The 25081-nt window shown below is 42.6% G+C and overlaps 1 protein-coding gene across 1 annotated transcript in view; it reads right to left on the reverse strand.

The window, feature by feature from the left end:
• Window positions 1-416: 416 nt before the first annotated feature.
• The window catches only part of LOC145412387 (sulfotransferase 1A1-like), a 257463-nt gene continuing 232798 nt past the window's right edge, over window positions 417-25081 (reverse strand). Inside the window, exons 7-8 of the mRNA XM_080282275.1 lie at window positions 24970-25075; window positions 417-517 (exon numbers count right to left, since the gene is read on the reverse strand). Of these exons, the coding sequence (XP_080138401.1) occupies window positions 417-517; window positions 24970-25075 (207 nt within the window). The remainder of the gene's footprint in view (window positions 518-24969; window positions 25076-25081) is intronic.

A 25081-nucleotide genomic window follows, 5' to 3' on the forward strand; every position in this document is an offset into this window, starting at 1 on the left:
TGCAGTTAATTTTCAACTAGGCTTTGGCTTACTGGTACCATTTCCATGCTGCGTATGTAATACGTGATCATGTTGCACAGCGACAAAAGGTGCCAGGGTAGTAGCAACATAGAGATGAAAACAGTGATGAGGGGAAAAACATTTTTTTTTTTTTTGGGGGGGGGTGGGAATGCCACTGAGCATATAGAAGTAACTGGCTGTGCCTGGTGGCAAGAAAGTTGAAGAAATAGGTTATATCTACTGAAGAGCAAAAAGATGATGCCTTCGGTGTCTTGTATGTTTCCGTACAGACAGATAAGGGAATAACTGTTTCATGCACAGAGCTGTAAGTCGACTGCATGTTTCAAGTGGCAGCATTGTGGCCGAGCAGTTCTGATGCCTTGTGTTGTTGTTGTTGTTGTTGTTGTTGTTGTTGTTTACTTGAACTGGATGCCGAAGTCGAACTTTTCCTTGACCCAGGCGTCCATGTAAGCCTCCAGCTCGGGGGTGAACTTGCTCTGCCAGTCGTTGCTTTCTCCTGTGGGAAGGGAAAGGCAAGTGGGTTTCGGGTTGTACTGCAGTTTTAGGGGTCTAGTGGGGTTGTATGAGTGTGGCTGGGTGCTTGGGGTGTGGTGGGATCCCGTGGGCGTAGTGGGGTGCTGTGAGCGTTGTGGAGTGTCAGGGGTGAGGTGGGGTGTTAGGGTTTTGATGTAGTGCTACAGGTGTAGTTGGGTATTAGGGATGTGGTGGAGTGTTAGGTAAGTGGTGTGGTGTTAGGGTTGTTGTTGTAGCTGTTGTTGTTGTTGATGGTGGTGGTGGTGTTTTGTTGTTGGATAATCCAGGTCTGTCTGGCCGAGCAGACCTGGGATGTTATGGGTGGAGTGAATTATCATGGATATAGTGGGGTGTAAGAGATGTGATGGGATATAACGGGTGTGGCAGAGTGTTAGGAGTGTGGTAGGGAGGTAGGGAGGTAGGGGTGTTATGAATGTTGCAGGATATTAGCAGTGTGGTGGGGATGTAGGGGTGTTAAGGGTTGGGTAGAGTGTTAGGGGTGTTGTGGGGAGGTAAGGGTGTTATGAGATGATGCAGTACAACAAACTTCTCCAATATGACAAGACGTTTTATTGTTAGATTACAAGACTTCTGGTGAACAGTGAATCAACAAAAGTGTCGTGTTACACAAAACCATTCCTAGGTTGGAGGACAAGTAGAAAATGTGTGTGTAATTCACCGGGTCGGTCAGGATCACTTGATGGTCGTGATGGTCAGCTTTTTACCCTCCTGGAAGGGAGCTGAGAGCTCATATAGTCCGATCTAAGGGCAAGACTGTGACCTTCACACACGCACACACCCGTCCCCTTGCTCAAGGGGGACAGTAACCACCCACTTCGTCAGTGAAACTTTTCACAACCTGAGCGAGGCGCGAACTCCCGTCCACCAGTTGGCAAGCGGGAACGTTACCACTGCACCAGCGAGCGGTGTTTGTGTGTGTGTGTGTGTGTGTGTGTGTGTGTGTGTGTGTGTGTGTGTGTGTGCTTATGCTAGGAAGAAGGAACCACAGGCCAGGAGCCCACGGACAATTCCTTCCAAGAAAGAAACAAAATACAAGAGAGAGCCAAATTCAAGATCCGATCATTTCGAGATGCCTGAATACACTGCGTTTGAAAGACTGGAGATCATAAGAAGCAGGAAATACAGACAGAGGGAGACAGTTCCAGAGCTGACCTGTTGCATAAATAAAAGACTGGGAGTAAAGATTAACTCCTACGTTAAATAGCTGGACAGAAAAAGGGTGAGAGTTTGTTGCTAGACGGGTGCTAAGCGCCCGTAGTAGGTGGAGGGATGCAAGCAGACAGTTCAGAGGAGCAGTGACCATTGAAGTAGCGAAAGAAAAGAGATAAAGATACAACAGTGCGGCAAAATGACAGAGGTTGAAAGAGGCCAGTAAGAGGAGTTGATTTAATGAGACGAAAAGCCTTTGACTCCACCATATTAAGAAAAGCTGTATGTGGGGAGCCTCCCCACACATGAGAGTTGTACTCTACACAGGGGCGAATAAAACCCGTGTATAAAGTCAACAACTGTGCAGGGGTAAAGAAGATACAAAGTAGGCTTAGCACACCTAATCTCTTGGAAGCAAATTTTACGAGAGATGTAATATGAACTCTCCAAGATAGGTCTCGAGTGAATGAAACCCCATGCACGTTCAAGGATGATACAGGATTCAGCTGGATATTATTAAACATTAGTGGGCACTCCTGTGGAAGATTAAGTAGGGTTGATAGGTGAAAAAACAGAGTTTTTGATGCATTAAAAACACCAAGTTTATTTTTACCCCAGTCAGAGATACGAGCCAAGTCAGACATTAGGTGTGCCATAGCCTCATCCCTTGTTTGTTGAAGTAACTGCTGAGATGGGCATTGCAGGAACCGAATGGAAAGGTGAAGGGTTCAGTCATCAGCGTAGGAGTGGATAGGGTTAGATGTACAGCTTAGAAGGTCACTGATGAAAAAAAGGAAAATAAAAGGAGGAGAGTTGGCGATAGGACAGAGCCCTGATGAACACCACTGTTGATGGATCTAGGAGAAGAACGATGGCCGTCTACAACACCAGCTATAGAACAACCAGAAAGGAAGCTACTCTGTAGATGAAGGCACAGATAATACGATAGAAACCATAAGACGGCAGATTGGAAATTAATTTATGCCAGACTCGATCGAAAGCCTTTGAGATAACAAGTGCTTTCGCCAAAGTCACGAAAGAAGGATGACCAGGAGTCTGAAAGGTAGGTGAGAAGATCGCCATTGGAGCATCACTGACGGAACCCATACCAACGATGAGAAAGAAGGTTGTGATAGGAAAGATGCTTTAAAATTGTTCTATTAAGAAATGACTAGAAAACTTTTGAGACAGGATGTTAAAGCATCTGGACGAAAGTTAGAGGGTTTGGAATGGTCACCCTTTTTTGAGGACTGGCTGAATGAGAGCAGACTTCCAGCAAGAAGGAAAGGTACATGTTGATAGACAATGGTGAAAGAGTTTACCTAAGCAGGGTGTAAGCACAGAAGCACAGTTTTTGAAGACAACAGGAGGGACTCCGTCAAGCCAATATGCCGTTTTAGTATTGAGGCCAGTAATGGCAGAAAATACATCAGCTGAAGATATTTTAATATCAGTCATGAGGAAGTCAAAGGGGGTAAGTAATGGAGGAACAGCACCGGAATCATCTAAGGTGGAACTGGAGGAGAAAGTATGAGCAAAGAGATCTGCTTTATCAGTAGAAGAAGTAGCTACAGAACCATCAGAGTAGAAAAGAGGAGGGAAGGATGATGATGTAAAGTTGTTAGAAAGGTTTTTGGCAAGTTGCCAGAGGGAATGGGAAGAATTCGAGTTGGAGAGCTGAGTATTTAGTATGGATGAAATTATTTTTGGCAGAGCGAAGAACAGACTTAGCACGATTCCGGGCAGAAATATAAAAAAGATGAGATTCAGGGGTGGGTTGGCCTGTCACCTTTTCTAGGCCCTCTCCTTGTTGGGGACAAAAATGGGAGAAATGGAGTTCCCCCGAGCTAAGCCCTGTATTGGACTATATAGCCCCGCTAGGGTTACAGGAGCGAGCTACCACTCCCAGCACAGCAGCCCGGGCCTTGTTGTGGACAGTATTAGAACCAGCATGATTAAACAATAAGGCTTTCTTGCATTAGTCAAACGATATGAGAAGGGAATGTATGCTTCCATACCTGAGAGAATAACCTCTGTAATGCGCAAGGCACACTCGGATAGCTCCAGGCCATAGAGGCAATAATCATTCCAGGGAAAATCAAAGAAGTACTGCCTGAGGGCCTCCCAATCCGCAGCTCCAAAGTGCCACAGTCGACGTTTCTTTGGAGGGTCCACAGGCTGTACCGAAGCGATAGGACAGGTTAAAGTAACAAGGTTGTGACTGGAGAAGCCAAATGGAAAGGAAAGATTAACAGTATAAGCAGAAGGATTAGTTGTAAGGAAGAGGTGAAGTATGTTGGAGCTCTCTCAGGGATACGGGTAGGGTGCTGTACAAGCTGCTCTTGGTCATTAAGCATAGAAAAGATGTAGGCTTGTTCACCAAGTGGATCAGTGAAAGGAGAGGAGAGCCAAAGGTGGTGGTGAACTTTGAAATCTAGAATGGAGATTTCAGCGAAAGGAGAAATAAATAGAATGTGTTCCATCGTACAATTAAGATAGTCGAAGAATTTTTGATAGTGAGTAGAATTAGAGGATAATTAAACATCACAGATATATTTAGTCAGAGAATGATAGGAAAGCCAAAGCCAGAAGGAAGAGAATTCAAAAGAATCAAGTTCAGGAACACGAGAGCAAGATAAGTCGTTGCGTACATACTGTATACACAACAGCCACCCCTGGTTTTGACGTGAATATAAAGAAAGTACGAGGATACAGAAAAGGGTTTGCCAGTTGCCTCAGACAGCTGAGTCTCAGTTAGGAAGAAAAGAGGCGGAGAGGTGGTACTCAACAGAGCAAAAGTTAGAGGAAAGGCAGCGAATGTTGCAGAAATGAAGAGAGTCAGACAGTGGTTCCAGGCAGCTTGTTGAGTCATCACCTCATCACCGGGAGAGAGGCGGATGGTTGGGGCATTTATGGCCCCCCTCCCCCCCCCGGGGACTCCGAGGCTTGGTTATTGGTTGCCATTTTTCTTTTCTACCTTTGAAAAGGAAGTGTTGAGTGTACTGTGCATGTAGTTTGGTGCTGACAGAGAACCTTGTATTGGAGGGCATGTTGTCCAACTCTCTGTGTTACTGAGACACTGAAAAAGTTCAGCAAAGGAGGATGGTCAGGAACTAGTCCTGGGGGCTGATGAAACTGGAGCTCCAGCTCTCCCTGTCATCAGCTTCATCCACCTTGGGAGTACTGCCCTGCTCGACTAGTGCTACAGTCTACTCCTCAGTATAGGGCTACTCCTCATCCTGCCCGCGGGTGGGAAAGGAGGTCCACATGATGATGATGATTTATATATATATATATATATATATATATATATATATATATATATAGCCAATTGGATCCCAGGGGTGCTGGGCGAGGCATGGCACTGGGTGGGTACTATGCGTACCGCCCTCTGCCTATCGGCTCATAGTCATGAAGCTCATAGGTCCCTACCTGGGGGTTCCCTACTTTATAAAGACTTGAAAAATCCCAGTTCTGTCCAATATTCCAGACACTGGGCTCCAATGGGTTAAAGAGACTGATAGGTTTGCCAGCCATTAACCCATTGGATCCCAGGGGTGCTGGGCGAGGCATGGCACTGGATGGGTACTAAGCGTACTGCCCTCCATCTATTGGCTCATAGTCGCGAAGCTCATAGGTCCTTACCCGGGAGTTCCCTACTTTATAGACTTGAAAAATCCCAGTTCTGTCCAATATTCAGGACACTGGGCTCCAATGGGATATATATATATATATATATATATATATATAGATCCTCATCATCATCATCAACATCCGGACCTCTTTTCCCAACCTAGGGCAGGGTGAGAAGTAGCAATGTTCAGACAGCCCAGATTTGCCCAATCCAATGGGCCATGCTTCCACTGACTCATCGTTCAAGCCCCTGGAATCTTGGCTCTATTGGAGTCACCACATTATGTAGCTTTCACATAAACGTGTCTGAGAGAGTCAATCCGGATGCTGTTACATTGAAAAGGGTACCAAATCCCTGATCATGCACTTCTCCTCACAATATTCGTCCAACCAGCTCGATCCCTTATCAGGTCCCTAGCCTCAACGACTTCCAAACATCTCTTTCTCACACATCCTTTCCTTGGCCTACCTCGCCTTCTTCCTCCTTGAAATTCTCCCAGATGTACCTTTTTCACCACTCTGTTATTATCCATTCTCTCCACATGACCACACCATCTCAGTACAGTCTCTTCGATTCTGGTGTCCACAGACTTCACTCCACATGTTTCACGAATCAAATTATTTCGTATCCTATCAACTCTCTGTATTTCACATACCAAGGTCAATAAGACTACCAGGTCTCTTCATCCAGTGGTACTATGTAGACGTGATGACGTCATGGTGTGGAGGACTGTCTCCTCCCATTTTTCTCTCCACTCACCCCCCAGCCTCTGCTGGGGGATGAGTGGGGGAAGCTGCTTTTGTGACAGCTATAGGAGAGAGAGGTAGTGGCAGACATACCGTGACTCCAAGTTATTTTTTTTTTTAATCTGTTCAGTACCGTGTCGGCTCTTATTATTTTGTTCTAGTTATCATCAGATGAATTTACCCAGATTTGACAGAAACTGAGTGAAATGGGTGGTGGAGTTATCTAAAGTATAATGACAATGATGTAATGGTGATGAAGAGTAAATATTGCTCTTTAGAATGTTCTCACCATACTTTCATCTCTCTTAAGTTCCTTGAGCAGTCATGTAGTCCGTGTTTTAATATAATTACTGCTCATGTAGTCCGTGTTTTAATATAATTAGGAACATGGAAGCTGAAGTTAGGGAATATAATTTGTCTACTAAACAGAGACCTGAGAGAAAGGGGGAGAGATGGGAGAGGAAGGGGGTAGAAGAAGGAAAAGTGGGGGGATAGTTGCCAAACACTTCCAGGATACTGAACACTCCAAATCAATATTTTTTTTTTTATGCGAGGAAGAAGGAACCAAGGGCCATGAGCCCGCAGTAACAGTTCCCTCCAAGAGAAAAACAAAATACAATAGAGAGCCAAAATCAAGATCCGATCATTTTGAGATGCCTGGACACACTGCGTTTGAAAGACTGGAGATCATAGGCAGCAGGAAATACAGACAGAGGGAGACAGTTCCAAAGCTGACCTGTTGCATAAATTAAAGACTGGGAGTAACGGTTAACTCTTGCATTAGAGAGTTGGACAGAAAAGGGATGAGAGTTTGCTGCCAGACGGGTGCTACGCGCCCGTCGTAGAGGTGGAGGAATGCACGCAGACAGTTCAGAGGAGCAGTGACCATTAAAGTAGCGATAGAAAAGAGATAAAGATGCAACAGTGCGGCGAAGAGACAGAGGTTGAAGGGAGTCAGCAAGAGGAGGAGAGTTAATGAGACGAAAAGCCTTTGACTCCACCCTATTGAGAAGAGCTGTATGTGGGGAGCCTCCCCACACATGAGAGTTGTACTCCACACAGGGGCGGATAAAACCCCTGTATAGAGTCAACAATTGTGCAGGGGTAAAGAAAGAGCGGAGTCGGCTTAGCACACCCAATCTCTTGGAAGCAGATTTTACAAGAGATGCAATATGATCTTTCCAAGATAAGCCCCGAGTAAATGAAACCCCAAGCATGTTCAAGGATGATGCAGGATTAAGCTGAATAATATTAAACATTAGTGGGTATACCTGTGGAAGATTTTGTCGGGTTGATAGGTGTAAGAACTGAGTCTTAGATGCATTAAAGACGACCATATTATTTTTACCCCAGTCAGAGATACGAGCCAAGTTAGACATTAGGTGTGCCATAGCCTCATCCCTTGTTTGTTGAAGTAACTGTTGAGATGGGCGTTGCGGGAACCGAATGGAAAGGTGAAGGGTGGAGTCATCAGCGTATGAGTGGATAGGGTTAGATGTACAGCTTAGAAGATCATTGATGAATAAAAGGAAGAGAGTTGGTGATAGGACAGAGCCCTGAGGAACACCACTGTTGATAGGTCTAGGAGAAGAACGATGGCCGTCTACAACAGCGGCTATAGAACGACCAGAAAGGAAGCTAGCGATGAAGGCGCAGATAGAAGGATAGAAACCGCAGGAGGGCAGTTTGGAAATTAAAGATTTATGACAGACTCGATCGAAAGCCTTTGAGATGTCAAGTGCAATGGCAAAGCTTTCGCCAAAGTCCCGAAAGGAGGATGACCAGGAGTCTGAAAGGTAGGTGAGAAGATCGCCAGTGGAGCGTCCCTGACGGAACCCATACTGACGATCGGAAAGAAGGTTGTGATAGGAAAGATGCCTTAAAATTTTTCTATTAAGAATTGACTCGAAAACTTTTGAAATACAGGACGTTAAAGCAATTGGACGATAGTTGGAGGGTTGGGAGTGGTCACCCTTCTTTGGGACTGGCTGAATGAGAGCAAACTTCCAGCAAGAAGGAAAGGTGCAAGATGACAGACAAAGGCAAAAGAGTTTGCCTAGGCAGGGTGTAAGCACAGAAGCACAGTTCTTGAGAACAACAGGAGGGACCCCATCAGGCCCATATGCCTTGTTAGTACTGAGGCCAGTGATGGCAGAAAATACATCCAATGAAGAAATTTTAATGTCAGCCATGAGGAAGTCAGAGGGGGGAAGTGATGGAGGAACAGCACCGGAATCGTCTAAGGTGGAATTGGAGGAGAAAGTCTGTGCGAAGAGATCTGCTTTATCAGTAGAAGAAATAGCTACAGAACCATCAGAGTAGAAAAGAGGAGGGAAGGATGATGAGGTAAAGCTGTTAGAAAGATTTTTGGCAAGGTGCCAGAAGGAGCAGGAAGAATTCGAGTTGCAGAGTTGAGAGCATTTAGTATGGATGAAATTATTTTTAGTAGAGCGAAGAACAGACTTAGCACGATTCCGGGCAGAAACGTAAAGATGATGTGATTCAGGGGTGGGTTGGCTCCGGTACCTTTTGTAGGCCTTTTCCTTGTTGTGGACAGCATTAGAACAAGCGTGATTAAACCAAGGCTTTCTTGCATTAGTCAAAGGATATGAGAAAGGAATGTATGCTTCCATGCCCGAGAGAATAACCTCCGTAATGCGCAAGGCACATTCAGATGGCTCACGGCCATGGAAGCAATAATCATACCATGGAAAATCAAAGAAGTACTGCCTGAGGGCCTCCCAGTCCGCGGCTCCAAAATGCCACACACGACGTTTCCCTGGAGGGTCCACAGGCCGTACCGGAGTGATAGGACAGGTTAAGGTAATAAGGTTGTGATCGGAGGAGCCCAATGGAGAGAAAAGATTAACAGAGTAAGCAGAAGGATTAGTTGTGAGGAAGAGGTCAAGTATGTTGGAGCTCTCTCCAAGGCGGTCAGGGATACGGGTAGGGTGCTGTACAAGCTGCTCTAGGTCATTAAGGAGAGAAAAGATGTAGGCTTGTTCACCAGGTGGATCCGTGAAAAGAGAGGAGAGCCAAAGGTGGTGGTGAACATTGAAATCTCCAAGAATGGAGATTTCAGAGAAAGGAGAAATGGACAGAATGTGTTCCATCGTAGAAGTAAGATAGTCGAAGAATTTTTGATAGTAGAATTAGGGGATAAGTAAACAGCACAGATATATTTAGTCAGAGAATGACAGGAAAGCCGAAGCCAGAGTGTGGAGAATTCAGAAGAATCAAGTTCAGGAACACGAGAGCAAGATAAGTCGTTGCGTATGTATACACAACAGCCACCTTTGGCTTTGAAATGAGTATAGAGAAAGTAGGAGGATACAGAAAAGGGTTTGCTGTCAGTTGCCTCAGACAGCTGAGTCTCCGTTAGAAAAAGAAGGTGAGGTTTAGAGGAGGAGAGGTGGTGCTCAACAGAGCGAAAGTTAGAGGAAAGGCCGCGAATGTTGCAGAAATGAAGAAGAAGAGAGTCAGACAGTGGTCCCAGGCACCTACTGTATGTAAATAGCTATTAAAATGCATATCAAGTCGAATAGTAAAGGAGATTGCTAAGCTTATCATTTAAAACTGCCTTGACATGGGCGGGAGATGAAACAATTATTTTTGTGGAAAAATATGAACATTAGAAACTCACTTGACCAGTTACCCATTTTTTGTCAAATTTTGCTAAATGAATGCATGCTTGAGTGATTATTCATTTAATTTAAATGTTATACTCCACAAATATATACATGCACAGCAATGCACAATAATGTAATTACAGAACATAAGATGAAACAATTTATCACAGTTTATCACTGCCTGGCAATCTCCTCTCAGGTTTATCCACAACGTGACGACATGCGCGAGCTGGACACATATTTGCCCTTCTATGACAAGACCTGGTAGTCTTATTGGCCTTGCCACATACAATCCTCAGCAGTCCCATCTCCACTGCTCTCACTCTTGACTTTTCATTTTCATGCCACATCATAGTCTCACATCCATTTGTTAAAGCTGGCATTAACACTTCTTCATGTAAGCCTCTTGTAGCTGCAACACTCAAGCCTCTGTTTATCAGGGCCTTCATTGCACCAGCTACTTTCCTTCCTTGTGCCACTTTACTTTTCGCTTCTTTTGCACATTTTCCTCTCTTTCTATCACCGTACCCAGGTAGTTGAACTCTCTCACAAATTCCAATCTTTACCCACTCACCGTAACATCGGACTGGAAGTCAACTTCTCTCTCAATAACCATCACTTTACTCTTTTCTACATTTACTCTCAAGGCACGACACTCACACACATCAGGATGACTCTGCACTAGTCTACCAAATTCTTGTCCGATATTTGCAAGTAGTACTGCATCATCAACATACAACAAATTTGAGATATTCCATCCATCACCATTCATTACCAACGCCATCCCCCTCTCCATTACTTGTGTTTTTACTTCTCTCATCACCCCATCCATATATATATATATATATATATATATATATATATATATATATATATGTATATATATATATATATATATATATATATATATATTGACCAACCATGGGAACGTCACACAACCTTGTCGCACGCCCACACCGATCGTGAACCATTCACTTAGATGCCCATTAGCCTTACACTGGCTTTACTACCATCATAAAAACTCTTGACGGCACCTAGCAGCTTACCATCTACACCGTACATGCGCAAAACTTTCCACAATCCTTCTCTGCCCAGGTTGTCGTATGCTTTTTCCAGATTCATGAATGCCAGGAACACCTTATCGTCCTTCTGACATGCCTTCTCCGCCATCTGTCTCACTGCAAATATTTGATCCACACATCCTCTGCCACTCCTAAAGCCACCCTGTTCATCACTCACTTGGACGTCTGATATTTCTCTTAGTTTCTCTATAATAATTCTTCCATATACCTTCCCTACCACAATATTTCTTGCACTCACTTCGCTCACCTTTATTTTTGTACAGGGATATAATCACAGCCTTTTTCCACTCTGCAGGCACAGATTTACTCATCCATGCTTTCTTACATATCTCCAGCAAGCACTTCATTCTACTCTTTCCACTACACTTCATCATCTCTGCATACACCTCATCAACCCCAGCTGCTTTCCCATTTTTCAGCCGCTGCACAGCGCTCTTCACCCGTGTGAGTGTCACGTCTCCTGGCACTGCATTCCTTCTCTGCACACTCCCTAAACCGATCATGTTTACAGCCGCTCTGCTCTCTCTATTCCCATTCATCGGGTTATCGAAATAATCTTTCCATCTGGTCCTTACTTCATCCCCATGGGTTAATAATCTACCACCTATATCCTTCACACCATCACATTTCTCTCTGCTTTCACTTCTACATTTCCACACCTCTTTCCAGAATAACTTCCTATTTTCAGAGTAGTTTGCATTAATTTTTCTTCTAAGATCATAATTTACCTCCTTTTTCCTCTTCACTAGTCTCTTTACGTGCTTCTTGCTCTCAATACATTGTTTTTTTTTTCTTTTTCAATTGAACCCCTGTCCTGTACCCACTCTAGCCACTTCTATTCCTCCCCTGCTCTCTTAACTTCATCATCCCACCATACCGTACCTTTCTTCTTTGTTGTTACTCTCTCCACACCACACACCGCTTTAGCATTTCTATTTAAGCAATCCCTGTATGAAGTCCACAGGCTGTCCAGATTCATTTCATTCCAATTCACTGAATCTAACTCCTCCCCTACTTTGGTCATGTATTCTTCTGCCATTTCTTTGACCCTCAGCTTCTCGACTTTCAGTCTTTCTCCCTGACTCCTCGTCTTTCTCCTGGTCCACCTCACTCCTCTCACCTTGATCTTGTATACCAAACTCATATGATCTGACAGACCTCCACATCATCCTCTCATGGCCCTCGTATCAGCTCCCAGCATCGACCTCTCTATCGTAATCAATCAGGCTCCTTTCAACACGATCCCTGTTCCCTTTATACCATGTATATTTATGTGCATCTTTGTGCTTGAAATACGGGTTACAAATACACAACTTCCAATACCTGACACATATCCTTCAGTCGCTCCCCATTATCATTTTCTCCTGGTACTCCATTACAACCTATTATGTTATTCTCAGGACCAGTCCTACTCTTCCACTCCTATCGCCCATTACGATCACTTTGTAGCTTCTGGGCAATTCTCCCACTGCTTCATCCAGCTCATCTCAAAACCTCTCTCTCTCTCTCTCTCTCCCTCTCTCCTGTCCTGACACGGTGCATACGCTACAATCACCGCCACTTTCATCTTCTCAAACTTTAACTTGGCATACATATACCTTGAGCTGAAACATTTGTACTCGTAATCTCTCATTCCACTCTGCCACACCTCATTCATCAACAAAGCAACTCCTTCCTTGCATCTTCCTCGCCCACTCATGCCCAATCTTACACATTTCACACCCTCGCACCCCACTAATTCACACCCTTTCATCTTTGTTTCACACAGTGCCATCACGGCATATCTCACACTCTTGAACACATTCACCACTTCCACCCCTCTTGCTCTCCTCATTCACACCTCTCATACTCAACATGTCCATGCGTATCTGTCCATATGGTTGGGGCCCTGGGCAGGTATTGACCCCTCCGAGGCTCTTTGAAACAACTGCCATGACTAACTGATTTTGGACAGGGGAATCTAGGGGATACTTAACCCGGCCAAAAACCCAGGTTATATAGTTACCACCCAGCGTAGTAAACGATTTCCTGGGTACAGGAAACCATTTGGCTTGTCACTGAGTGTAAAGACCACATTCACATTGAGTGAGTGGATGATGCGTGTATCCACCACTTATATATATATATATATATATATATATATATATATATATATATATATATATATATATATATATATATATATATCATATCATCTCTCATATATATATCATCATCATCATAATCAACCATTACAAGTCCACTGCTGAACAAAGGCCTCCCCCAACCTTCTCCACGAATTCCTTGACTGAGACAATCTCTGCCACGTTCTCCTTGCAAATTTCTCTATCTAACCTCTCCACCTCCTGTCTGGCCTTTTTCTGCTGTGCTTACAATCCCTTGGTGTCCAGTCAGTCAGCCTCTTGCTCCATCGGTTATCCCTTATTCTTGCTACATGGGCTGCCCATCTTCATTTCTGTTCTTTCATAACATCTCTAATGCCTTTGACTTTTGTCTGCTCTCTCACCCAAGATGATCTTTTCCTTTCTCCTAATGATATTCCCTACAATGACCCTTCCATTGCTCTCTGAGAACGGATTAGTTTATTTTCCATCAATTTTATTAGTTTCCAGGTCTCACAACCATACGTCATAGCTAGAATTTTACATTCGTTACATATTCTTCTTTTCATACATATTGGCAAGCTGCCTTTCATAAAGTCTCTATGTTTACCGAAGCTCTGTATCCAACTGTAATACGTCTTTTTATTTCGCTATCAAAGTCTTTCGTTAATTTTAGTATTTGCCCCAAGTAACTGAACTCGACTTCTTCAAGAGTTTCTTCGCTTATTCTGATGATGCTGTTTGGTGTATGTGGATTAAACATTTAGTTTTGCTCCGGTTCAGCTTTAGCCCTAATTTGAGACTTTCTCTGTTCAGGTTATTTAACATTTCTTGCAGTATCTCTGCTGTTTCTGAGATCAGAAGAATGTCATCTGTAAATCTTAAATGGTTTAACTTTTCTCCATCTATTTTTACTACTTTATTTTCCCAGTCTAGCTTTCTGAAAATACTTTCTAGGCATGCTGTAAATAATTTTGGTGAAATTGTATCTCTGACGCACGCCTTTCTCAGTCTTACTTTTTTCCGAGCCTTTATGTGATATAACTGTGGCAGTTTCCTCTTTACATATGGTTTCGAGCAGTTCTACAATGTTCTCACTTACTGCTTGTTCTCGCAATGAATTTATAATTCCTATGTGCTCTACTGAGTCAAAAATCTTTTCTTATTCAACAAAACTAAGGACCCTGGTTTATTATACTCTGTAGTTTTCTCAATTAGCTGATTCATTATGTGTAGATGTTCAGTAGTTGAATACCGGCTTAGGAATCCTGCATGTTCAAGAGGTTGGTTTTCTTCCAAAATTGTTGCTATTCTGTTCGTAAGGACTTTAGTGAAGAGTTTATTCTCGTATATGACTGATAATAAGCTAATGGGTCGATAGTTGCTCAGGTGTTTTGTGTTGCCATTTTTGTAAAATAACTATTGCATTACATCATGTCTTGGGAATTTTCTTTTTTATACATTGAGTAGAAAAGTAGGCGAACCTGTTTTGTACTTCTACTCCTGCATCCAAGAGTAAATCTGCTACTATTCCATCTTCTTCCGGAGCCTTCCCGCGTTTCATATTTACAAGACAAATGTTTACTTTGTCCGGTATTACTTTAGTTATGTCACTTGTGTCAACTGAAAAGTTAGCTATTGGTATGAATGTCTTTGATGCATACAGTTCTTTGTAAAATTCTTGAACTCTCTTCACCATCTTATCTCTGGATGTAATGACTTAACTATTCTTGTCTTTCACTGATATCATTTGTTTCTTTCCTAGTAACATTTTACTTCGGGCCTGTTTCAGCTTCTTCTTTTTTTTTTTTTTTATGGTTTCTTTGATCTGATCCATGTTTCTCTCGTTTTCTTAGTCTTTTGTTGCCACGAATACTTAATTTTGCTCATTCTCTTTCATCTTTCTTTGTTCTTACTTTCATTTTTTTTTTCATAAGCTAGAGTGTCTTTTCCGAATATTTCTTGGCGTTGGTTATATTAGGCTTCCCTCCTACCTCTGCTGATTCTCTTAGCATTTTTGTTAGACAGTCATTCAACTCATCAATGTCACATTCAACATTACTAGCCTGACTGTTCGTTATTTCCAACTGAAAGGCTGCTTTGTTTTCGTTTATTTTTGTGAGCATATCTCTTTATTTTTGATCATCTTTCTTTTACTTTTGAATCTGAATCTGGCTTTGCAACCCACCATTCTATGGTCAATTCCTATGTGTACTTTGTTGATAACTGTGTCATTTGTTATCGTGTTAATCTTATCTGCTATAATGAAGTCGATTCCATTCTTTGTTTCTCCATTCGGACTTCTCCAGGTCCATTTTGTCCCTGTTCTTTGGTGAAAGAAGGTTTTCATTACTCTCATGCAATACATTTCAGCAAAATTTACCACCATTTCTTCTCTTTTATTCCTTTTTCCAGCTACAAATTTTTCCATACACCTTTCCATTTTTATTTTTTTGCCAACTTTTGCATTGAAGTGTCCAATGAATATAGTATGTTTTTTTTGTGTGTGCAAATAAGAAGGAACCAAAGGCTAGGAGCCCGCATACAATTCCTTCCAAGAAAAAAACAAAAACAATACAAAAGTCAGCATAATTCAAGATCTGTTCATTTCGAGATGCCTGGACACACTGCATTTGAAAGACTGGAGATCATAGGAAGTTGGAAATACAGACAAAGGGAGACAGTTCCAGAGCTGACCTGTTGCATAAATGAAGGACTGGGAGTAACTGTTAACTCTTGCATTAGAAAGTTGGACAGAAAAGGGATAAGAGTTTGTTGCCAGATGGGTGCCATGTGCCCGTCGTAGAGGTGGAGGGATGCAAGCAGACAGTTCGGAAGAACAGTGACCATGGAATTAACGATAGAAAAAAGATAAAGAGGCAACAGTCCGGTGAAGAGAGAAAGGTTGAAGGGAGCCAGTAAGAGGAGGAGTGTTAATGAGATGAAATGCCTTTGACTCCATCCTATTGAGAAGAGCTGTATGTGGGGACTCTTCCCACATATGAGTGTTGTACTCTACACAGGGACGAATAAAACCTGTGTATAAAGTCAACAACTGTGCAGGGGTAAAGAAGGTATGGAGTCGGCTTAGCACACCCAATCTCTTGGAGGCTGGTTTTACAAGAGATGTAATATGATCCTTCCAAGATAAATCCCGAGTGAATGAAACCCCAAGCATGTTCAAGGATGATGCAGGATTAAACTGGATATTATTAAACATTAGTGGGAGCTCCTGTGGGAGGTTCTGTCGGGTTGATAGGTGTAAAAACTGAGTCTTTGATGCATTAAAAACAACAATATTATTTTTACCCCAGTCAGAGATACGAACCAAGTCTGACATTAGGAGTCCCATAGCCTCATCCCTTGTTTGTTGAAGTAACTGCTGGGATGGACGTTGCGAAAACAGAATGGAAAAGTGAAGGGTGGAATCATCAGCATGTTAGTGGATAGGGTTAGATGTACAGCTTAGAAGGTCATTGATGAATAAATGGAAGAGGGTTGGTGATAGGACAGAGCCCTGAGGAACACCACTGTTGATAGATCTAGGAAAAGTACGATGGCCGTCTATAACACCAGCTATAGAACGACCAGAAAGGAAACTAGAGATGAAGGCACAGATAGAAGGATAGAAACCATAAAAGGGCAGTTTGGAAATTAAAGATTTATGCCAGACTCGATCGAAAGCCTTTGAGATATCAAGTGCAATGGCAAAGCTTTCGCCAAAGTCCCGAAAGAAGGATGACCAGGAGTCTGAAAGGTAGGTGAGAAGATCGCCAGTGAAGCGTCCCTGACGAAACACTGAAAGAAGGTTGTGATAGGAGAGATGCTGTAAAATTTTTCTGTTAAGACTAGACTCGAAAACTTTGAGACACAGGATGTTAAAGCAATTGGACGATAGTTAGAGGGTTTGGAATGGTCACCCTTCTTTGAGACTGGCTGAATGAAAGCAAACTTCCAGCAAGAAGGAAAGATATAAGTTGATAGGCAATGGCGAAAGAGTTTACCTAGGCAGGGTGTAATCACTGAAGGACAGTTCTTGAGGACAACAGGAGGGACTCCATCAGGCCCATATGCCTTGTTAGTACTGAGGCCAGTGATGGCAGAAAATACATCAGCTGAAGAAATTTTATTGTCAGCCATGAGGAAGTCAAAGGCGGGAAGTGATGGAGGAACAGCACGGGAATTGTCTAAGGTGTAACTGGAGAAGAAAGTCTGAGCGAAGAGATCTGCTTTATCAGTAGAAGAAATAGCTACAGAGCCAAGAGAGTAGAAAAGAGGAGGAAAGGATGATGACGTAAAGTTGTGAGAAAGGTTTTTTGCAAGGTGCCAGAAGGAGTGGGAAGAATTCGAGTTGGAGAGTTGAGAGCATTTAGTACGGATGAAACTATTAATAGCAGAGCGAACAGACTTAGCACGATTCCGGGCAGAAACATAAAAAAGATGTGATTCAGGGGCGGGTTGGCTCTGGTACCTTTTATAGGCCCTCTCCTTGTTGCGGACAGCATTAGAACAAGCGTGATTAAACCAAGGAATTTTCTTCTTCAGTAATCTGGGAGATGTCGTCACAGAATGTTTCTGTATAGATATGTATTAGTTACAGAATATTTCTATGAGTATATATATATATATATATATATATATATATATATATAAAGAGACCGACAGGTTTGCCAGTCATTAACTCATTGGATCCCAGGGGTGCTGGGCTAGGCATTGCGCTGGGTGGGTACTAAGCGTACCGCCCTTCGCCTATCGGCTCATAGTCGCGAAGCTCATAGGTCCTTACCCGGGGGGTTCCCTCCTTTACAAAGACTTGAAAAATCCCAGTTCTGTCCAATATTCCGGACACTGGGCTCCAATGGGATATATATATATATATATATATATATATATATATATATATATATATATATATATATATATATATATATATATATATATATATATATATATATATATATATATATATATATATATATATATATATATATATATATATATATATATATATATATATATATGTTTCAGTATCCACTGCAGGACCGGCCTATCCCGACTGAAGTGGGGACAATACAGCCTATGTATCTCTACCAAGTGGCTTAACCTGTCTGGTAGAGATTGTATTTAGGGTGAGAAGTGCTTGTGTGATTGTTGTACTGGAGTGGCTTTGGATGTTTGTGTGGTCTGTGAACCAAGTGTAATCGGTCTGTGCAAGCCAACACGGTGTAAGTATATTTTATACTATGCGACACTGGTTCAACCAACACACCCCTTGTGTCCGCCAAAGCAGTTCGTGGCCGGGTGAACACTCCCAAATTTTATTACCGTGGCGGGGCGCGAACCCTGGTTCTCCCATGTACGAAACTGCACACTCTACCACTGTAGCACAGAGGCTCCATATATATATATATATATATATATATATATATATATATATATATATATATATATTTCTATATATATATATATATATATATATATATATGTGTGTGTGTGTGTGTGTGTGTGTGTGTGTGTGTGTGTGTGTGTGTGTGTGTGTGTAATGCAATAGTTATTTTACTTTATAAACAGGGTGACTCAAAAGACCTTAGTAACTATGGACCCATTAGCTTGCTATCAGTCATTTACAAATTCTTCACTAAAGTCCATACATACAGAATAACTTCAAATTTGGAGGAAAACCAACCTCGTGAACAGGCAGGATTCCGAAGCGGGTACTCGACTACTGATCATCTACACAGTGAATAAGCTAACTGAGAAAATTACAGAATATAATAAATCACTGTGCTTAGGTTTTGATTACGAAAAGGCTTTCGACTCAGTGGAGCACATAGCAATTATAAATTCATTGAGAGAAAAAGGAGTCAATGAAAACATTGTAAAACTGCTCGAAAACATATATAAAGAGGGAACTGCTACAGTTAAATTACATAAGGACTCAGAGACAATTGAGATTGAGAAGGACGTGCGCCAGGGAGATACAATTTCACCAAAATTATTTACAGCATGCCAAGAATGTACTTTCAGCAAGCTAGATTGGGAAAACAAAAGAGTGAACGTATATGGAGAAAAGCTAAACCACTTAAGATTTGCAGATGACATTGTTCTAATCTCAGAAACAGCAGAGACACTGCAAGAAATGTTAAATGACCTGAACAGAGAAGTCTAAAAGTAGGGCTAAAGATGAACCGGAGTAAAACTAAAGTAATGTTTAATCCTCAAACACCAAAGAGCGTCGTCAGAATAAGTGGAGAAATTCTTGAAGAAGTCAAGAAGTACAATTACCTGGGACAAATACTAAAATTAACGAAAGATAATGATAGCGAAATAAAAAGACGCATTACAATTGGATGGAAAGCTTTCGGTAAACATAGGGACATTATGAAAAGTAGCTTGCCAGTTTGTATGAAACGAAAAGTATATAACGAATGTATAATTCCAGCTATGACGTATGGTTGTGAGACCTGGAAACTGACAAAACCGATGGAAAATAAATTAATTCGTTCTCAGAGAGCAATGGAAAGGTCAATGTTGGGAATATCTTTAAGAGACAGGAAAAGATCAACTTGGATGAGAGAGCAAACTAAAGTCAAAGACATTATAGATGTTATGAAAGAACAGAAATGGAAGTGGGCAGGCCATGTAGCAAGAATAAGGGCTAATCGATGGAGCAAGAGGTTGACTGACTGGACACCAAGAGATTGTAAGCGTAGTAGAAAAAGGCCAGACAGGAGGTGGAGGGATGAGATAGAGAAATTTGCAGGGAAATCGTGGCAAAGATTGGCTCAATGAAGGAATTCATGGATAAGGTTGGGGGAGGCCTTTCTTCAGCAGTGGACTTGTAATGGCTGATGATGATGATGATGATGATGATGATGATGATGATGATGATGCCCCCTGGGGGTAGGGGGGGTTTTCAAGAATACTCACCCAGTATCCCTGCTTGTCGTAAAAGGCGACTAAAAGGGTTGGTGGAGGGTTAGTGCCCCTCCCCGGAAAACAACTAACTAAAAAAACAAACAATAAGCCTCCGACAAGGACTGACCAAACGATGACGACCAAGGACCGGACAAAGGACATGGTAATTGGAACTTGGAATGTAAGGGGAGCGAATGATGAGGTGAAAGAGAGAGAGATTGTCCAGGTGCTTGAGGGTGCGAAAGTGGATGTATGTGGAATAACTGAAACAAAATGGCGAGGAGAAAGTGTGAGAGAATGGGAGTATGGATGGGGTATATGTGCAGGAGTAGGTGAGAATGAGAGGGCAAAGGAAGGAGTATGTATAGTTGTGAGTAAAAGATGGAAGAGGAGCATAAGACAGTATGGATCAGTTGGGTCAAGGATTGTGTGGGTAAAGTTGAAAGTTGGAATACAAATGTGGGCGATTGTGTGTGTATGCACCAACGCAAGATCGTGCTAGAAGAGTGAGAGAAGAGTTCTGGACAAATGTGGAAGTGTGCATGGAAAAGTTTGGAAGGAATGAGAGAGTGTTTTTGATTGGTGATATGAATGGTAAAGTTGGGAATGTGAAGGTGGATGGAACAGTTGGTGAGTGGGGTGTGCCTGCTGAGATAGATGAGAATGGGAGTGCGTTAGTGGACATTTGTGCTGAGAGGGGGTTGGTGATAGCCAATACCCTCTTCAGGCATAAAATGATCCACAGGTATACATGGCGAGTGATGAGAAGGGTGGGTGGTGAACTGAATGAAAGGAAGGGAATGATTGATTATGTGTGTGTGGATGAAAGGATGAGAAGATGTGTAAAGGATGCAAGAGTGTATAGAGGTTGGGGGAGTGGACTTTCTGACCACTACTTGGTGGTGGCCAGAATTAGAATTCAAGTAAGATGGAGGAATAGAAGAAGGGAAAGACGAGAGGAAGGAGTAGTTGCAAGGAGAGTGGAAAGGTTACAAGAGGATGAGAAAAAGGCAGAGTATAAGAGAGAAGTGGAGGAACGATTGGGCAAATATGAATTGGAGCAGATGGGAGACGTGGAAGGTGTGTGTAGCATATTTACAGAAGAAATATGTGCAGCATGTGATGTGGTGTGTGGAAGGAAGAGAAGACGGAGGGGGGTGCAAGGAACAGCGTGGTGGACTGAAGAGGTGAAACAGGCTGTGGCACAAAAGAAGAAAGCATACAATGAATGGATGAGAAATAGGGGCGTGGAAGAAGTTGAGAGGCGGAAAAGAGAGTTATATGTAGAAAGAAAGAGAGAGCTGAAAAGATTAGTAAGAGAGAGTAAGAAGAGAGTGGATGAGGAATTTGGAAGGAATTTGAGTGTAAAGTGGAGGGACTGTAGGAAAATGTTCTGGAGAGAGGTGAAAAGAGTAAGACAGGGTGGAAGTGAAGTTAGCAGGGGAGTGAAAGATAAAAATGGTAGATTACTAGTGGAGAAGGGAGAAAAAGTGAGCAGATGGAGCGAACACTTTAAGAAATTGTTGAACGTAGAGGATGGAAGTAATGCGAGTATAAGTGGCTGGGGAATGGCTTGGAGAAGGAGGGAGGTGAGAAGACAGGAAGAAATCAGTAGGATAGAAGTTGTGGAGGCAATGAAGAAAGTTAAATCGGGGAAAGCCCCAGGAATTGATGGAGTGTGTGGTGAAATGCTGAAGCATGGGGGAGAGATAGTAGTAGAATGGATGTGGAAGATGTGCAGCTTGGCCTGGGAGGAAGGTAGAGTCCCGGAGGATTGGAAGTCAGGTATAATTATTCCCTTGTACAAAGGAAAAGGGGAAAAAGTAGTGTGTGGTAATCATAGGGGCATTTGTCTTCTCAGTATAATAGGAAAAGTGTATGGTAGGATACTTATTGACAGAGTTAGAGAAAGAACAGAGAAATTAGTTGGAGAAAAACAGGGAGGCTTTAGAAAGGGAGGAGGTTGTGTAGATCAGATATTCATTCTTAGATCTTTAGTGGAAAAGTTTCTAGAGGGAAAGAAGTTGTATGCGGCTTTCATGGATTTGGAGAAAGCATATGACAGGGTGGATAGACAAGGATTGTGGAAAGTGTTAAAAATATATGGAGTAGATGGGAAGTTGTTGAATGCTGTGAAGAGTATGTACGATGGTGCAAAGGCTGCAGTGCGTGTGGATGGTGAACTAAGTGAATTTTTCTCTTTGAAAGTTGGTTTGAAACAGGGACGTGTCATGTCTCCATGGTTGTTCAATCTGTACATGGATGGGGTAATAAAAGAGGTATAAGGTAGGGTAGTGGATGTCGGATTGGCCCTGGTGAGAGAGGATAGTGTTTGGAAACTCCCTGTACTGTTGTTTGCAGATGATACTGTGTTGTTGAGTGAAGACGAAGGGGAGCTGCAAGGCTTGGTGGATGAGCTTGAGAGAGTGTGTAAGAAACGGAATCTAAAGGTGAATGTAGGGAAGAGTAAAGTGATGGTCTTTGAGAGAGGTGAAGTCAGTGAATGTACAGCGAGGTTGGATGGTGAGGAATTGGAAAATGTGAGTACGTTTAAGTACTTGGGTAGTGTGATAAGTAAGGATGGAGGTTTGGAGGGTGAAGTGCTTGAAAGGGTACAGCAAGGAAGAAAGGTTGCTGGTTCTTTGAAAGCAGTGATAAGAAACAGGGAAGTGAGCATGGAAGTGAGAAAGTTACTACATGACAGTATTGTGATACCAACTCTAACGTACGGAAGTGAAGCTTGGACATTGTTGGAAGGACACAAGTCAAGAGTGAGAGCAGTGGAAATGAGTTATTTAAGAGGAGCATGTGGAGTCACATGGAGAGACAGGCTGACGAATGAGGATATAAAGGAGCGTTGTGGTGTTGATGTGGATGTGATAGGAAGCGTTATGAGGAACACACTGAGGTGGTTTGGCCATGTGGAGAGGATGGAGGGTGAAAGACTGACGAAGAGAGTGTATGTGAGTGAGGTGGAGGGGGGAAGAGGGAGGGGGAAGGCCGAGGATGAGATGGAGGGATGGGGTGGAGAGGTATATGAGAGAGGGGGGTGTGAGTTGGGAGCAGGGCAGTGAAATGGCGGGGGACAGGGCTACTTGGAGGCGATTAGTTTGTGGCCACCCCAAACGGGATTGAGGCGTCTGGCAATATATATATATATATATATATATATATATAGATATATATATATATATATATATATATATATATATATATATATTGCTTCGTCTTATATTGGTCCTGTCACCAATGACCGACTTTGCAGATTACAAACCTTCTCAGTAAATCTTGTTAATAAGAAATATTACCTGCATTCCCATCCTCGGTCAGTACCTCAAGGTGAAGCTGAAGTTAACGCGTTCTGCAGACAAGTAAAAAAGTTTCCTGTATAGCTCACGTAGCTAATTGATAATCTTCAAGAGGTTTGCCGGGAATCTGAAATCTAGAAGAAGTTACTGAATGTTAAGGATGTGGTGGCGTGTCTGTGTAAGAGGCAATGTACAGAGTGTGAGAAGAAAGGGAGGTCAATGGTGTGCAGGAATGACCGGGAGTGTAAGTGCTGCAACCTGAAGCATTAATGATTTGCAGGGTGCCAAATGAATCAACGCTGGACAAGGCAGAAGCAGGGCCAAAGAACTTCCTTTACACATATTTTCAAAACTGAAAAATCTATAACACATAACAGTTGCTTCAAATTCATATTTCTCCAACTGCCGTAGAAAGCATCTGCATCAATTAATCTCCAAGTTATCCATAAAATACACACGTGATAATTATGTATGGTTAGCTAGTACACCACTCTGTTACATTATACAATACTGATCAAACTGACATCATATAAGTTCGAAATCTGGATTAACTGCGGTCTCTGTCTGGTTTGGTTGTGTATTTAGTTTAATTTTAAAGTGGTGTAAATTTTTTTTTTTTATGCGAGGAAGAAGGAACCAAAGGCCATGAGCCCGCAGTAACAGTTCCCTCCAAGAGAAAAACAAAATACAATAGAGAGCCAAATTCAAGATCCGATCATTTTGAGATACCTGGACACACTGCGTTTGAAAGACTGGAGATCATAGGAAGCAGGAAATACAGACAGAGGGAGACAGTTCCAGAGCTGACCTGTTGCATAAATGAAAGACTGGGAGTAACGGTTAACTCTTGCATTAGAGAGTTGGACAGAAAAGGGATGAGAGTTTGCTGCCAGACGGGTGCTACGCGCGCGTCGTAGAGGTGGAGGAATGCAAGCAGACAGTTCAGAGGAGCAGTGTCCATTAAAGTAGCTATAGAAAAGAGATAAAGATGCAACAGAGCGGCGAAGAGACAGAGGTTGAAGGGAGTCAGTAAGAGGAGGAGAGTTAATGAGACGAAAAGCCTTTGACTCCACCCTATTGAGAAGAGCTGTATGTGGGGAGCCTCCCCACACATGAGAGTTGTACTCCACACAGGGGCGGATAAAACCCCTGTATAGAGTCAACAATTGTGCAGGGGTAAAGAAAGAGCGGAGTCGGCTTAGCACACCCAATCTCTTGGAAGCAGATTTTACAAGAGATGTAATATGATTTTTCCAAGATAAGTCCCGAGTAAATGAAACCCCAAGCATGTTCAAGGATGATGCAGGATTAAGCTGAATATTATTAAACATTAGTGGGTATACCTGTGGAAGATTTTGTCGGGTTGATAGGTGTAAGAACTGAGTCTTAGATGCATTAAAGACAACCATATTATTTTTACCCCAGTCAGAGATACGAGCCAGGTCAGACATTAGGTGTGCCATAGCCTCATCCCTTGTTTGTTGAAGTAACTGTTGAGATGGGCGTTGCGGGAACCGAATGGAAAGGTGAAGGATGGAGTCATCAGCGTATGAGTGGATAGGGTTAGATGTACAGCTTAGAAGATCATTGATGAATAAAAGGAAGAGAGTTGGTGATAGGACAGAGCCCTGAGGAACACCACTGTTGATAGATCTAGGAGAAGAACGATGGCCGTCTACAACAGCGGCTATAGAACGACCAGAAAGGAAACTAGAGATGAAGGCACAGATAGAAGGATAGAAACCGTAGGAGGGCAGTTTGGAAATTAAAGATTTATGCCAGACTCGATCGAAAGCCTTTGAGATGTCAAGTGCAATGGCCAGAGAACTCTCAGATCTTGCCTCACCTTTCCTGAAGAATCCACCCTCACTCTGGAGCACTTCCGGGCTGGCAAAACTGTCGTAATCTATGCTCCGAGCTTTCATTTGATTGAAGGACGTGTGTTCCGCAACCTGCCA

Source organism: Coenobita brevimanus, chromosome 93 (assembly GCF_032717465.1).
Source record: "Coenobita brevimanus isolate Jiangsu-jjx chromosome 93, ASM3271746v2, whole genome shotgun sequence".
In the NCBI taxonomy this organism is placed as follows: domain Eukaryota; kingdom Metazoa; phylum Arthropoda; class Malacostraca; order Decapoda; family Coenobitidae; genus Coenobita; species Coenobita brevimanus.